This window comes from Hordeum vulgare, chromosome 4H (genome assembly GCF_904849725.1).
Source record: "Hordeum vulgare subsp. vulgare chromosome 4H, MorexV3_pseudomolecules_assembly, whole genome shotgun sequence".
NCBI lineage: Eukaryota > Viridiplantae > Streptophyta > Magnoliopsida > Poales > Poaceae > Hordeum > Hordeum vulgare.
Genome location: NC_058521.1, coordinates 508,491,914 through 508,506,981, shown reverse-complemented (window position 1 = coordinate 508,506,981; position 15,068 = coordinate 508,491,914). Strand labels below are relative to the sequence as shown.

At 41.5% G+C, this 15,068-nt stretch overlaps 1 protein-coding gene across 2 annotated transcripts; it reads left to right on the top strand.

Moving 5' to 3' along the window:
* The first annotated feature begins 9,178 nt into the window (after nucleotides 1-9,178).
* On the top strand, nucleotides 9,179-13,719 carry LOC123449180 (nuclear speckle splicing regulatory protein 1-like). Of its 2 annotated transcripts, none has more exons than XM_045126293.1 (6): nucleotides 9,179-9,327; nucleotides 11,624-12,353; nucleotides 12,488-12,556; nucleotides 12,870-12,970; nucleotides 13,082-13,150; nucleotides 13,285-13,717. In XM_045126293.1, the coding sequence occupies exons 2-6, from the start codon at nucleotides 11,648-11,650 to the stop codon at nucleotides 13,450-13,452; spliced, it is 1,113 nt and encodes a 370-aa protein (XP_044982228.1). In that variant the 5' UTR covers nucleotides 9,179-9,327; nucleotides 11,624-11,647; the 3' UTR covers nucleotides 13,453-13,717. The 2 variants fall into 2 exon arrangements, with proteins under 2 accessions (XP_044982228.1, XP_044982227.1); XM_045126292.1 differs by having other exon boundaries at nucleotides 9,180-9,327; nucleotides 13,257-13,719.
* Nucleotides 13,720-15,068: the final 1,349 nt, after the last annotated feature.

The following is a 15,068-nucleotide window of genomic DNA, read 5'->3' as shown; positions in this document are numbered from 1 at the left end:
AACTCGAGGTTTGGCACTCGTACGCTTCGCTTATCCGTCGTGTCCTGAGAACAAGATACGCGGCTCCTATTAGGATCGTCGACACGCCGGGCGGCCTTGCTGGATTAGTTTTACCTTTGACGAGATATCTTGTGCATCGGGATTCCAGTGATGCTTTGGGTAATCTCAGAGTTGAGGTTTTCCACTAGGGGATCCGACGAGATCGCGAGCTTCGTGATTGAGGATTTCTATGCGGCTTGTAGTAATTTGTGATGGACTAGTTGGAGCACCCGTGTAGGGTTAAATCTTTTCGGAAAGCCGTGCTCGCGGTTATGTGGCAACGTGGAAACTTTGCTTAACACTGGTTTTAGATAACTCGAAGTTAACTTAATTAAAATATGTCAACTGTGTGCGTAACCGTGACTGTCTCTTTCGTGAGTTCTTTCTCTGATTGAGGACACCGTGGGGTTATGTCTGACGTAGGTAGGTGTTCAGGATCATTCATTTGATCATCAGTAGTTCACGTCCGTTATGCGTAGATCTTCCCCCTCTTATTTCTTGTACTCGTAAGTTAGCCACCAAATATATGCTTAGTCGCTGCTGCAACCTCACCACTTAACCATGCCTCACCCATTAAGCTTTGCTAGTCTTGATACCTTTGGAAATGAGATTGCTGAGTCCCATGTGGCTCATAGATTACTACAACACCAGTTGTAGGTACAGGTAAAGGTTACTTGACGCGAGCGCGTTGATTGTACATTTGGAGTTGCTTCTTCTTCTTCTTCTTCTTCTTCATCGATCTAGGATGGGTTCCAGGCCGGCAGCCTGGGATAGCAAGGATGGACGTCGTTCTTCTTTTGTCGTTTGTTTCCGTCCGTAGTCGGACCCTGCTCTTACTCTTGATGATTATGTAATGTACTGATGTGACTCTGATGTAGCTTGTGGCGAGTGTAAGCCAATTCTGTTATATATCTCTTCTTTTCAGTATATGTACTTGTGACGATATCTATTCTTGCGACACGACGAGATGCGCTTCTATCCCTGACGAGGCCCCCGTGCCAAATTGAGGATAGGGTCGCATCTTGGGCGTGACAAGGCTCACTAGGGACACAATGTTGTTTATGTATCCACACATGTATCTAAGTTTTCGATCAATATAATTCTAGCATGGATAATAAACGTTTGTCATGAATACGGGTGACCAGTCAGCGGACACGGACGTGGGAGGAAATTTGTGAGTTTCCATTGAAGGTGACTTGACGTATGTTTCCAAGGTCCCCCTTTTTTAATAGAAGAAGGGTCCAGAAGGACCATGATGCTTATATTAAACATAAAGCAACATAACATTGTTACAACAAGACACTTGACAACCAGGAAATAACAAGATGGTCTGTATTTTTTATAAAGAGGGCCCCGAAAAGCTGATGAAGATTGCAATCGGATCCCTAGGTGCTCCCGTATGAACTCAACCACGTCGTCATTGGGGACGAGACCACTTGTGACGACAAACCTCCATGGCACTTCACCATGGACTTAGTGCTAAAGCTGCTTTGTCTCCCATTAGACGATCATGGCCAGGAGGAAGAAGTGAAGCCGCCATTCGGCTAGAAGATTCGATGACAAGACAAAGACAACCGGCAGACAATCCACATTGATGACCGACAAGAGAGAGAAACCCAGATAAAAAGATCGAAAAAAGACTCTCAAAGACAGTCGATGAACACGATAGCCGGACGAACCCTAGGTACGGGCGGCGTGGCCCTCAGCGGCGGTCATGAAGACCGACCGCCCCGGGGGCGGTGTGGAGCAAAAGCGGCGGCGACGGCTAGGGCTGGATCGGTTAGGGTGATACCATGTTAGAAGGTAGAGAAAGGGATTGGTGGAATCGATATTTATTGCTTGAGCCTCATGGGCATATATATAGAAGTACATGATCATTTTAAAGTATAAGTCAAGACAAAAACAAATCCTAATCTATCTTATACTTTCTAATAATCATAATACTCAACATCTACAATCGATACAAGCAGAGAGAGGATCCATGATAATTTTTTATTGGCCGCACGGATATTTGACTCCCGCAAACTTTTATTAAGTTTGTTTGTGGTTTGCGGGAATTCTTACACGCGGACTGGTCTGGAGACAAATAAAAGTATGTGTTGAATAACAAATTATGTTCAGACAGCTCGGTCAGACATTTGCGGGCTAATTAAGCATCCGCATTGAAGATGCTCCAACATTGCTAGGTAAGTGAGGAAGGAGTGTGGCCTAGGTAAGTGAGGAAAGAGTGTGGCCTAGACAACTCCACTATGGGACAAGCGTGGGCGCTAGCCAAGTCCCACGACACTCGAACTCTCTCACCAGCGGTGGCAGTTTTCTTTAGAAAAATCACAGGCGGTGCTACCAAAGTTAGGAGACCTCCTGGCGTCAATTACTGGATGCTACGCTTGAGCAAAGCACGATGGGGGTGGACCACTTCGTGGGCTCACTTGAGCGGCACTTTGATTCCTCGTTGTTTTTTCTTTAACTGATAAGTATGCCCGTGCGTTGCAACGAGAAAAACACACGACTCTATTTCAATAAGCATGACCTAAGCGCTCCCTTCATATGTTCATGTTTTCTATTTCAACATGGCACCCCACTCATCTTCTCGTTTACCCCTCCCTGCCCTATGTCTTCTGTAATTGTAGTGAATGACAATATATTAAAAGGCTAAAGTGGTAATTGAAATCCCATTATGATATAAAAAATTGAAAAGCTCATGAAAATGAATAAATATTTGATTGATTCCAAATTATAGTTTACTTAAAAAATAGCTAAGCATGGAGAATCAATCAAATATTTGGAACCAATCAACTATATATATATATGATTCTCGACATCTATATTCATGCAACTAATTCTAGTTTATCTAACATAGGGAATAGGTAAACACTTGTCTGCTGGGATCTACCTAAATGATTAAAAAAAGCATTAACATACCCTTAAATTCTAAAAAGGAAATGTCCGAAACAGACATTCTTTGCTACATTGGTTGGCTGGAAAATTATGTGTTTTGTCGCAAGGTGAGGAGAAGCTCACAAACCTAAAAAACCCGGGAAGAAAAATTAGTTGCATGAATATAGATGTCAAGACTCAAGTCGAATCTACAATAGCATGTCCGTTTTGATTGCAGTTAATAATGCGACCATAGGCAATAGTTAAAATCAGTTAAAGATTTAAGATGAAAACTATAAATCCTATTTACTATCCACAAAAAAATACTATGATACATTAATTTTACTCATACATACTTTTTGTCATAACTGATTGAAATTGGAAGAATTATATATCATTTATCATGTAAAATAGCAATAAAACGTAAGGCATAGGTGCATAGATTTCACATAAGTGAATGAAATTTTTCGTTTAGTAAATACATTAAAATGGTGGAGATTCATCGATGCCTGATGAGTGGCGAGATTAAGTAGTAGCTGGCCTCCAATTATGTTTATCCTTGTGACAAGGTAGTGCACTTCTGCAACCAATTAAAATCCGAACTTGTATGTTAAAGCCATCACGTCCTAGTGTACCTTGAATGCACATGTGCACACTGATTTAAACCTAGCTAGATCATGCCCAAGATACATTATAGTGTCCAAAATTGGGTAATGCTCGGCTTGTACTTGTTGTTGTGACAAAAGGAGTAATCAGCCTAGTACCGGCCGACATGACAGAGGGCGAGATCAATCCGAACACCGTAGCTGAAACGGCCATCCGTTTCCACTCACGAGACATCTCTTGAAGCGTTTGGAGGATGGCGAGTGGAGGCAGCGACCTCGTGTCCGCCAACGGCGTCAGTCAGGAGACTGGTCGTGGAGTAACGACGCGTGCAGGCGGGAGTGAAGAGTCTTGATACGTCTATTTTGCATCATGCTTTTATGTTGATATTTGTCGCTTTATGGGTTGTTATTACACTTCACGGTACAATACTTATGCCTTTTCTCTCTTATTTTACAAGGTTTACATGAAGAGGGAGAATGCCGGCAGGTGGAATTCTGGCCTAAAAAATGAGCAAGTTTGAGATACCTATTCTGCGCAACTCCAAAAGCCGTGAAAATCAACGAGGAATTATTTTGGAATTTATAAAAAATACTAGGCGAAAGAAGTACCAGAGGGGAGCCACCAGGAGGCCACAAGCCTGCTAGGCGCGGCCTACCCCCTCGCCGCGCCTAGGGGGCTTGTGGGCTCCCTGTTGGCCATCTGGCTCCCCTCTTTTGCTATAAGGAGGGTTTTGTTCCAGAAAAATCAGGAGGATGCTTTCGGGAGGAATCGCCCCCGCCACGAGGCGGAACTTGAGCAGAACCAATCTAGAGCTCCGGCAGGGCCGTCCTGCCGGGAAAACTTCCCTCCCGAAGGGGGAAATCATCGCCATCGTCATCACTAACACTCCTCTCATTGGAGGGGACTCATCACCATCAACATCTTCATCAGCACCATCTCATCTCCAAACCCTAGTTCATCTCTTGTAACCAATCTCCGTCTCGCGACTCCGATTGGTACCTGTAAGGTTGATAGTAGTGTTAATTACTCTTTGTAGTTGATGCTAGTTTGATTACTCGGTGGAAGATTATATGTTCAGATCCTTGATGCTACTCATTACCTCTCTGGTCATGATTATTACTATGCTTTGTGACTAGTTACTTTTGTTCCTGAGGACATGGGATAAGTCATGCTATAAGTAGTCATGTGAATTTGGTATTCGTTCGATATTTTGATGTGTTGTATGTTGTTTTTCCTCTAGTGGTGTTATGTGAACGTCGACTACATAACACTTCACCATTATTTGGGCCTAGAGGAAGGCATTAGGAAGTAGTAAGTATATGATGGGTTGCTAGAGTGACAGAAGCTTAAACCCTAGTTTATGCGTTGCTTCGTAAGGGGCTGATTTGGATCCACTAGTTTAATGTCATGGTTAGACTTTGTCTTAATCTTCTTTCGTAGTTGCGGATGCTTGCGAGAGGGGTTAATCATAAGTGGGATGCTTGTCCAAGTAAGGGCAGTACCCAAGCGTCGGTCCACCCACATATCAAACTATCAAAGTAGCGAACGCGAATCATATGAACATGATGAAAACTAGCTTGACAGAATTTCCCATGTGTCCTCGGGAGCGCTTTACCTCCTATAAGAGTTTGTCCAGGCTTGTCCTTTGCTATAGAAGGGATTGGGCCACTTTGCTGCACCGTTGTTACTTTTGTTACTTGCTACTTGTTACGAATCATCTTGTCACACAACTACTTGTTACCGATAAATTCAGTGCTTGCACAGAATACCTTGCTGAAAGCCACTTGTCAGATCCTTCTGCTCCTCGTTGGGTTCGGCACTCTTACTTATCGAAAGCACTACGATAGACCCCCTATACTTGTGGGTCATAAAGTCTCGCTGAGATGGAGTTGAGCGGAAGAGACATATGACGGAAGAATTACACTAGGTGGACAGGTTTGTGTGGAGCTCAACAACGACGGAGAAGCGGAGTCCCGCGACAGCCTCGGGGCGGCAACTTGCTCGATCAGTAGGATCCCATCCAGCCGCACGGAGGCACCTCTAGCGCACATGGGGTGAGATCACTGTCTGACCCAGGCTCAAGCCGCACCATCTCACCGACCCACTCGTCGCAGAATATCTAAGTCAGGAACGACGACGACATATCACACAATCTCTACGACTGCCTCCCGTATCCGCTCATTCACGCTCGCCTCACCGTCATCCTCAATCATGGCCACCAGTTGCCTCATCTTCCGTTGGAGCTCCAAATCCTATGTCGACAAACCTGATGCCATCGCTCGGGCGACAATCCCACACGGTTGCTGCAGCCCGCACACGTGCTTCTGCCATCGACTTGAATCCGTTGTGACATGCCGACTTCTTCATTGCATCAAATAGGTCCGAGTAGAGACGGTCAGATTAAAGAAAGGATTTTACATGGTAGAGGACTCTGATATGAGCTGTAAAGACTTTCTACATCAACATCAGGTGGTTTGATGTGGACAATGCTACGAAGAAACGTTTGACGTGGCCTTCTCGGATTGTGTTCCTGTATAGTTGTTGTTTTAGCAAGTCTGTAAGTAAACTTTTCAAACTATGGGTTGGTAATACAAAATATCAAGGGATTTTGTGTAAAATAATACGACGGACTAAGAATACCTATCTATTTTATTTTTTCTTTAAAAACTAGGTGTTTGATATTGAGAAAATGTTTATTGTAAAGAAAAAAAGAAAAGTAAAAACTACCTAAACCAGAATGAAAAGCAAAAAAAGCCAAATTATTATTACAAAATTAAAATAAAATCCTAAAAAGGTACAAACTAGAAAAAAAAACTTAAAAGAAATTAAGGGAGTAAAAACCATAACAAAACTAGAAATAAAACTTGCTGTTAGAAATAAACTGTTTATGCATTTTTCCCGAAATCACAAATTGAGGGGTATTCGTTTTAAGATCACGCTCATCTCCCTAGGATATGTCAAGTGGTACACTCCATACGCACCATTTGTCATAACCCGAAAGTTTTAATTTTTTCATAGGTCCATTTATTTAAAATGTATTATCTCTTAAATCGTGCCTCTCGCAGAAGGAAACAAAATTCATTTTTCGTTTCCAAGAGGCACATACTTAATTTCCTTAGAAAACAAAATATATCTCACGTTTGCACGCAAATAGGAGACAACGATGCCATATGGGCGGGGCCATTAGCGGGTTGCAGTGATCCCGATTTTGGGAACCTATAGAAGGTTTTTACCCAATTTTTTTTTGGTCTTGAAAAACTTCTAGAAAGTTCTGGAACCGTTTTTTTTTCTGTTTCTGAAAATGTTCTGGATTTTTCAAAAAATGTTCTGGATTTACAAAAACTGTTTGGGTTTTTCAAAAATTGTTCCTCAAATACGAAAAATATTCTAGATTTTCAAAACAGTTCAAGATTTTCAAAAATTGTTCTTCAAATTTGGAAAATCCCTTTTGCTTTTAGAAAAATGTTCTGGATTTTCAATAATTGTTTTTCTAGTTTGGAAAATGTTTCTTGCTTCCTAAAGATTGTTCTGGATTTTAAAAAAATGTTGTCGATTTTCTAAAAACCTTTGGGATTTTCAAAAAATATTCTTTAAATTCGAAAAAGGATTTTGATTTTTTTTTTAAAAAAATGATTTTTACTTTTTTGGATTTTAAAAATTATTGGGGATCTTCAAAAATTGTTATTCAAATTCGAAAAATGGTTTTGCTTTTTAGAAACATGTTCTTGATTTTCATAAAATTTCTTGGATTTTCACAAAATGTTCGGGATTTTCAAAAGACATTATGGAGTTTCATAAGACATTCTGGATTTTCAAATTATCTTCTTTAAATTCAAGAAATGTTTTTTCTTTTTATAAAAATATTCTAAATTTCAAATAGTTGCCTTTTGCAAAAACATTCACAACTTTAAAAAATGTTCGCTGTTTCAAATTTTTCCGGTATTTTAAGGAAATATTTGGTATTTTCAAAAAATATTCAGAATATCAAAATGTATTCATCTTTTAAACTAAGTTTTGTTTGTTGATAATTTTTCTGAATTTTCAAAAACTGTTATTGCTTTTAAAAAGTTCAAATTCAAAAAATGTTATTTTGCAATCTTTTTTCATAAATTCAAAAACAATTGTGAAATTTCAAAAAGTATTATTCAAATTCGGTACATGTTTTTTGCTTCAAATTCGAAAATAAAAAAAAGAAAAAATGAGCCAAGAAATAATAATAGAAAGGAAATAACAAAAAACAGAAAAAGAAAAAGCTATTTATCAGATTTTTGTGAGACAAATAAAAACAGGGCCGGCACAGTCTGGGTGACGCACTGTGCGTGTGAGGAACTTCCTACCGCAACGAGCGACAGGCGCTTGCGGTCGGGAGTACCTATTGGACGCTCTTTACGTTCAGCAGTGCGTGGACGTACAAAGAAATCGTGACTAGGCCGGCGCACTAACAGAAAACAAAGGATAAAATTGGATATATTTAGATAAAAGTCATGAATAGTTTTCTTGAAAAGATGAAAAATTTAGGTAGAAATTTGGAACATTTTTTCAAATTTCGGAACAATTTTTCGAAATTGCGGAACATGTTTTTAAATTCGTGAATATTTTTCCAATTTTCGGAACATTGTTTCAAATTTCTGAACATTTTTAAAATTTCTTATTTTTTTTCAAATTTCGGAACATTTTCTCAAATTTCGGAACATTTGTTTGGAAATCTGGAGCTTTTTTTCAAATTCAGGAAGATTATTTTACATTTTTTGGAACAATTTTTCGAATTACGAAACAATTTTCTGAAATTATTTTTTTACCGAAAATCAAGAACACGTTTTGAAAATCCAATTTTTTTTTGCAAAATCCAGAATATTTTTTTAAAATTCGGAACAATTTTTTACAAAGAAAGAACATTTTTTAAATTTGAGCAACATTTTTTGAAATCAGTTTTTTTTGAAACAGAATCAGAAAAAAACAAAAAGGAAAAAAACTGGTTCAGGAAACCTTCTTAAAGTTTCCAAAAACAAAAAAAAAATGATTGAAACCTGGTTCCAAAACCGGAACGGTCGAGCAGGTATATGGGCTGGCCCGTTGCGTTGCTGCTCAGTCGCTCGCCTGTGAAGCGCCTACTGCTTAACGCCACGAGTGGCAGATAGTATATTCCCGTGCGGTCGTCGACTAAGGCCCTGTTTGAAACCATCCAGATTATATAATCTAGTTTTTATAATCTATTTTGTCTCCAAACAGGACAGCTTATGGTGTAGATTATAAAACTAGATGGATAGATTATTAAAAACTCATAATCTACTCTATACCAGCTAAAATCAGATTATGGATTGCTAATGACCCATTACCCTTGTAAAGTTGGAGATAATTACATTCCTACCACCGCCATCCTCCTTTAAAAAAAAACAGAGGGCAGACAGATCATTATGCAATGTAAAACCTGGATTACAGTTTATATAATCTGGCCTCCAAACATGGTCACCTAGATTATTTTTATAAAACAGATTATATAATCTATCTTCATAATCCAGATTATCATAATCTATTATGGTTCCAAACAGGGACTAAGAATTCCCCGCCCACAAGGTACTCCATGGGCTGGGCCGTATTTGCCCTCGCGCACACACCGGCAGAGATCGTTCTTTCCTTAAAAAGAGAGAAAGAGAGAGAGAAAAGCAGAGTGATTGGCCGGGATTTGGGCGTGCGTCGTGAGGCGAAGGAACCCTACCGATCGAGGCGACGGGGTGACGGCGCACGAGCGGACGGACTCGGTGCTTCCGGCGACAAGTCCGACGACGACGAAGGACTTCCCCTCAGGTAATAACTCTCCTACTCCTTCCTCGCCCTCCTCTACATCCGGCCGTGCTGCCCTAGCCCCGACGGCGGCGGCTCCCTCCGTCTCCCCCTGCTCGTCTTCCGTCGACCTGCAGCCTCCGCCCAGGCTGCTCCCTCTCTTCCCTTGCATTCGCCCACTCAGAGCGTACCAGAGACCACGGTAGACACCCAATCCCCTAGTGTTTGAGTCTCTTCTAATCCCTCTCCCCTCTTTCTTTGGGTGACATGAGAATAACACAGCAATTTTACGAGTAGATTGCAGCTGAACTAAAAACTGCTTGTGCATTAAATATGATTTATTTACGCAGCTTTCAGCTATACAGAGCACTCTAGCAAGCACTAGAAAGACTACCCAGCCTTATTGATTACTCAAATAAGAACTACCTATTTGCAACTTTATTTAGAGTAAAAGGTAGTGTTGGTTTCAAGTATTCAATCTCAAATAGTGCAGATTAAATTCCACACCTACTCAGGCGGTCATACAAGCAAACGACCCATGCTTGACAGTTGTAAACAATTAAATATATAATGTGTAGAAGCGCATGTGCCATAAAAGGCTTACATGTCAAACACATTGTTGCCAGTCATAGAACATCATTTAAAGACATAGATTCTACAGTTCGCAGCCATGAGGCCACATGACTACTGATCTAACCGACATTGTTGAATTGTCTCCTCCCTTATGAAAGAAAAGAATATGTCGTTAACAAGAATTATACAAAGCTGATTCCACACTGGAGAAAACATGACCACCATGAGATCATGTAAGTTGTGATGAGTATGATGCTATTATTACCACACAATGAACCATTTGAGTGTACTTAATGACCACAAATGAACAAAATTGACTAACAACAATACCAAGTCAGTTGTGAAATTAGTGGATATGCAGGCAACTGGTATGATTCTGATGTGAGTACCAGAAGAAAAGGATAAAAGACGCTCTTATATTATGGGAAGGAGGGAGTAGTTTCTAGCAAAGCCAGTACGTGACATATTAGTTATTTAGTTTTATCCTTTAGTAAACTGTTCGACTTTGTTGATTAACTAAAGAGAATACATCACATTGAAGACACTGAAACACACACGAACTGTCTTTCATGACAAATCTAATGGCATTACTATCTTGATCTATTCTGAAATACACAGTAGGATAGGATTCCCATTTTTATTTATCCATATAACTATGTTGTTAGATTTGTGTGCTATGCATAGTGTTCTATCTGTCAAGTCCACAGTAGCAGTAAATTAGAAATGGAAGAGTTGGAATCATAAAGAGGAGTCTGGGTAAGTTTAAGATAGGGACAGTTTTATTCAGCTAAGCCCATTATAAATGGCTGCCACTGTAGTGCGTGCATCTTGTTTGGATTAACCAATGAATAATCAAAGCTCCTAGTAAGCGGCATGGCCTCTTCTACCTTAGGATCAGAACAGGATGGTGGTTACACACTTACACTAAGGGCGAGTTCCCTATCCTTGGTCCTTGGACTCTTACCTACCCAACCACATAACTCTATAGTTCAGCACTATGTTGCTTCCTTTCTTTAATTGATTCCCCAATTTGGATTGGTTCACTTAGTTTGAGGAAAAAATAGAGGTAGTACAAACACCTAATCACATTAATTTCATTTGAAGTGTAAGAGGTAGCACCTAGTTAGTCTTTTTCAAATCCATTTGAGATGCATATTACTTGTTTCACAGGCATGTGAAACCCTATCATATGGACTAAACCTTTTAACTGAAGTGTGATGGCCGGATGGATGTAATATTTTGTCAACTTTGAGTCTTCAATAGAAGGTATCCCCAGGGCTGTATTGTATAACCTAAAGGCTTTAGGATGCAGTTGCCATGATGGAAAAAAATCCGGGTTAAAATCTGAACGTACTTCTGAATTTACTCCACCTCATTAGCATTTCAAACTCCAATCTATTATGTGTTAAAAGTAACAACATGAGAAAAACCTAGCATTTGTAAGAATTCAAATTGACAGGATTTTCACCTTTTTGATTCTAAAGACAGAATCATAGGATGGATTTGAGCTTGAAATTTTATACATAGGTAATTAAACCATGAAGTACATTTTGCATAAATAAAAGCCATGTATTTTTGGGACTTGTGTTAGTTTCAGTGCAAGGCAATTGCACCCAAGCCCTTGGTCCATATAGTATGATCCAGTGTCCCCTAGTGTGTATAATGATCAAGGTTAAGAACGATTTTCCCCTTAGTGTGATCTAGTAAATTAATCTGCCTGTTATTGAATTGTTGAATTGCTGTTTAGTTGATAGATACTGCTGAGTGCAAGATGAACACTAAACGTGGGAGGAGCCGTAGTCCAGTTGAAGTCAAGGATGACCACTCCAAGGGGAGTGGGAGTTATGCAAGGAAAGAGAACGTAAGAGATCTACAGAATGATACTCATGCCAGACCAGGCAGAGGTCATGAATTTGATAGGCATTCTGATAGGCATTCCTATGGAGCATCACGTGAATCCAGGAGGCATGATGATTATAGGAGGTATCATGATAAGCGTGCTGATGATGACAGGAGCCATCCTAGAACTTCTCGGTCGGATCGGGAGTCAAGGGCTGACACTTACTATGATCCTTCAAAGCGTGATGGCACATCTGATAGATCACATGGTGATTGGAGAAATGCTGACAGTAGGTATGGGGGCAAATCTGTTAAGCGAGAGCAGAGGAGTAAGAATCAGGAAAAACATGAGTCCCCACATGAATACCCTAGACATGATGTCCCAGAGTATGACAAAGATGCTGATTTAAGAAAGGAAACCCACTCTTCCAGAAGGTATCCAGAAGAAGGTGAAAGTAAAAACAAGGAAAAGTTCAAGCAGCACGAGGTTCTAAAGAAGAGAAGTGGCAAGGAAATTGAGAAAAGCAGCTGCGCAGCAGAACCTGAGCTAGAAACTAGGGAGAAGAGAAGAAGCTTATTCAGTTCTGTTGGTCCAGATGTCGAAAATGAACAGCACAGGGAAATGGATACCTCAGGAGGTTGGTTAATATTTTGATTTTTTTTAGTTAGTTCTGAAAATTTCTTCGTACTGAACACACTGATGCATTATTCTACTGAGATGTGATTATGGACTTCTTGACCTTAAACATAGTTTCTGCTAATACTGCATCAGGAATTAAAGACGAAGCCATGAATGATCTGAATGCAGCTAAAGTTGCAGCAATGAAAGCTGCTGAATTAGGTGAGTTCCCTCAGTTTGTTGTCAATATTTTTCTTCCATTTTTGCACGTCTCAAGGACCTATGTCTTCATTAGTTTACTTTCTTCTGTGCTATTTCTTGAATTTGATGCATGCACCTATTAAAAATGTGGTTTTGTGCGAAATAAAGTGGGTATAGTATATTTGTTGGGCTGAACATTTCTTGGTTAGCACAAGTATTTGGTTCCATGATGGTCCAGTGATATGACTACAATGTCAATCTCTTCCGTGATAGGTCAGAGCTATGCAATCTTCCACTTGCATGATTGACCACCTCCTTGCATATTCTATTGCAGTGAATAAGAACATTGTAGGATTTGGAGTCGGAACCGGGCGTCTATCCACTGACCAGAAGAAGAAGCTGCTCTGGGGTAACAAAAAGAGTAACCCTCCGGAGGTATAGCTTGGATAACATCTAGTATTTGTTTTCTTTTCGATTCTTTCCATTCCATTAATCCTGCATACCATACTTTTGCAACATAATTTCACCTTGGTCCTAATGCTTCAGACAAGTACTCACTGGGACTCAAATCTTTTTTCTGACCGGGAGCGCCAAGAGAAATTCAACAAACTCATGGTAATTGCTTCAAGATGTGTAATTTTGTAATGTAGTTCTGACCTTAACTCTGCTGAACAACAAAATATATACCTCGTTACTCTGCGATGCACTAACACTTTTTTAGAGTCTGAGGATGCCTTGGCCTAATGCAGGGTGTGAAGAGCAGTGCTTCTGCCTCAGTTCAAGAGAGCATGGCCGGCAACAAGGAGGAGGGTCCGGCGGAGGTCAAGAAACAAGAGGAGCTCGACACCGACCTGGAGAAACTCTATGTAGCAGGCCTGCGCCGGAGAGATGGCCGAACCGTTGGTCTCGGCCTGTAGTGAACTCTGCCTGCAAGTGTCAAGTGCCTCCGATGCCTGCAAGTGTCAAGTGCCTCCAATGTACACGCTTCGTTGGCTTGTTTATCCTTACTCGTGGAAATTTGGCTGTCAGTTTTGCATCCACTTTAGAAGCGTGTTACTCACTCGGATCCATATTACTTTGTCGCTCAAATGAATGTAGTATTATATTATTATCTTGTGTCTCATAAACAGCTGTTACGTCTGCTTGACACTTGTAACTTTTCCGGGAGGACTTGTGCACTTATATGTCTGCTTTGCTTGCCCTTTGATGTCAATATATAGGTTCCCGGATAAAAGAAAAAGTTACCGATAGACTATAATGAGAGTTAGAGCAACTCCAGCCGTGCCCCCAACAGCCCCTCTGGGCGTGATTTTTAGTGTCGGTGATGAAAAATGCCCCAGAACGCCGATTTTCACCGGTTGGGTTCAATTTTAGGTCCGAGGCCAAACCGAGCATGTTGGGGACGCTTGGGGGCTATGGCGAAAGGAAAAACGGCACGTGGGCCGTCCTTGTCAAGCGAAAAAATGGTTTTCCTTCATTAGATCCGCCCCTTGCGCATTACACCTTTCGTCGTCGTGCCGATCCTGCCGTTGCCCACCTCCCTACCGTCACTACAAAGGCCATCTCCACGGCGACGAAGGGTGGGTGGGCCGTCCTTGTCAAGCGAAAAAATGGTTTTCCTCCATTAGATCAGCCCCTTGCGCACTACACCTTTCATGGTCGTGCCGATCCTGGCGTTGCCCACCTCCCTACCGTCACTACAAAGGCCATCTCCACGACGACGAAGGGTTGGTTCGCCGTGGCTTTTCCCTCTGCTTCTTGGCGTGTTTTTTCGGCGCTCTGGCCACGCACGTGCTGCGCGCCTCCCATGCCCGTCAGGTGTTCGGCGATTTGGCTCAGCGATGGACTCCGACGCCGAGGAGGCGTTCACGACGTTAATGGAGGAGGAAGCCGATGCCGATACCCAGGATGAAGAGCTCCTCATGGTTCTCGCCGCTCTAGCGAGCTTATTCGCGAGCAATGCAAAGCCAGGCAAGGTGGCTCGGCGGCGGGCCGGCTGAATGCAAAGCAGAGGCATCGACTGGAAGCCTATTGCTTGCTCTGCACCAACTACTTCGTCGACGCTCCTCTGCACGGCGACAAAGTCTTTCGGCACCGTTATTGTATGAGCCGGAAGCTCTTCCTCAGGATTGTGAATTCCATCAGGGAGTTCGACAGCTATTTCAAGTGCAAAAAGGATTGCACCGGCACACTTGGATTCACGTCACTCTGGAAGTGCACGACAGCTATGAGGATGCTTGCATACGGAGCTCCCGATGATATTCGGAAGACTATGGACGCATGGCGAATCCACCATCATTGAGTGTTTGTACAAGTTCTGCAGGGCAGTGGTGGCAGTATTTGGACCTCAATACTTGCGATCATCCAATGTTGAAGACACTGCTCGGATCCTAGCACAGAATGCAGCAAGAGGATTTCCTGGGATGCTTGGAAGTATCGACTGCATGCATTGGAAATGGAAAAACTATCCATTTGCTTGGCAGGGATGTACAAAGGTGCCAAAGGAGGTTGCAGTGTGGTACTTGAGGCAGTG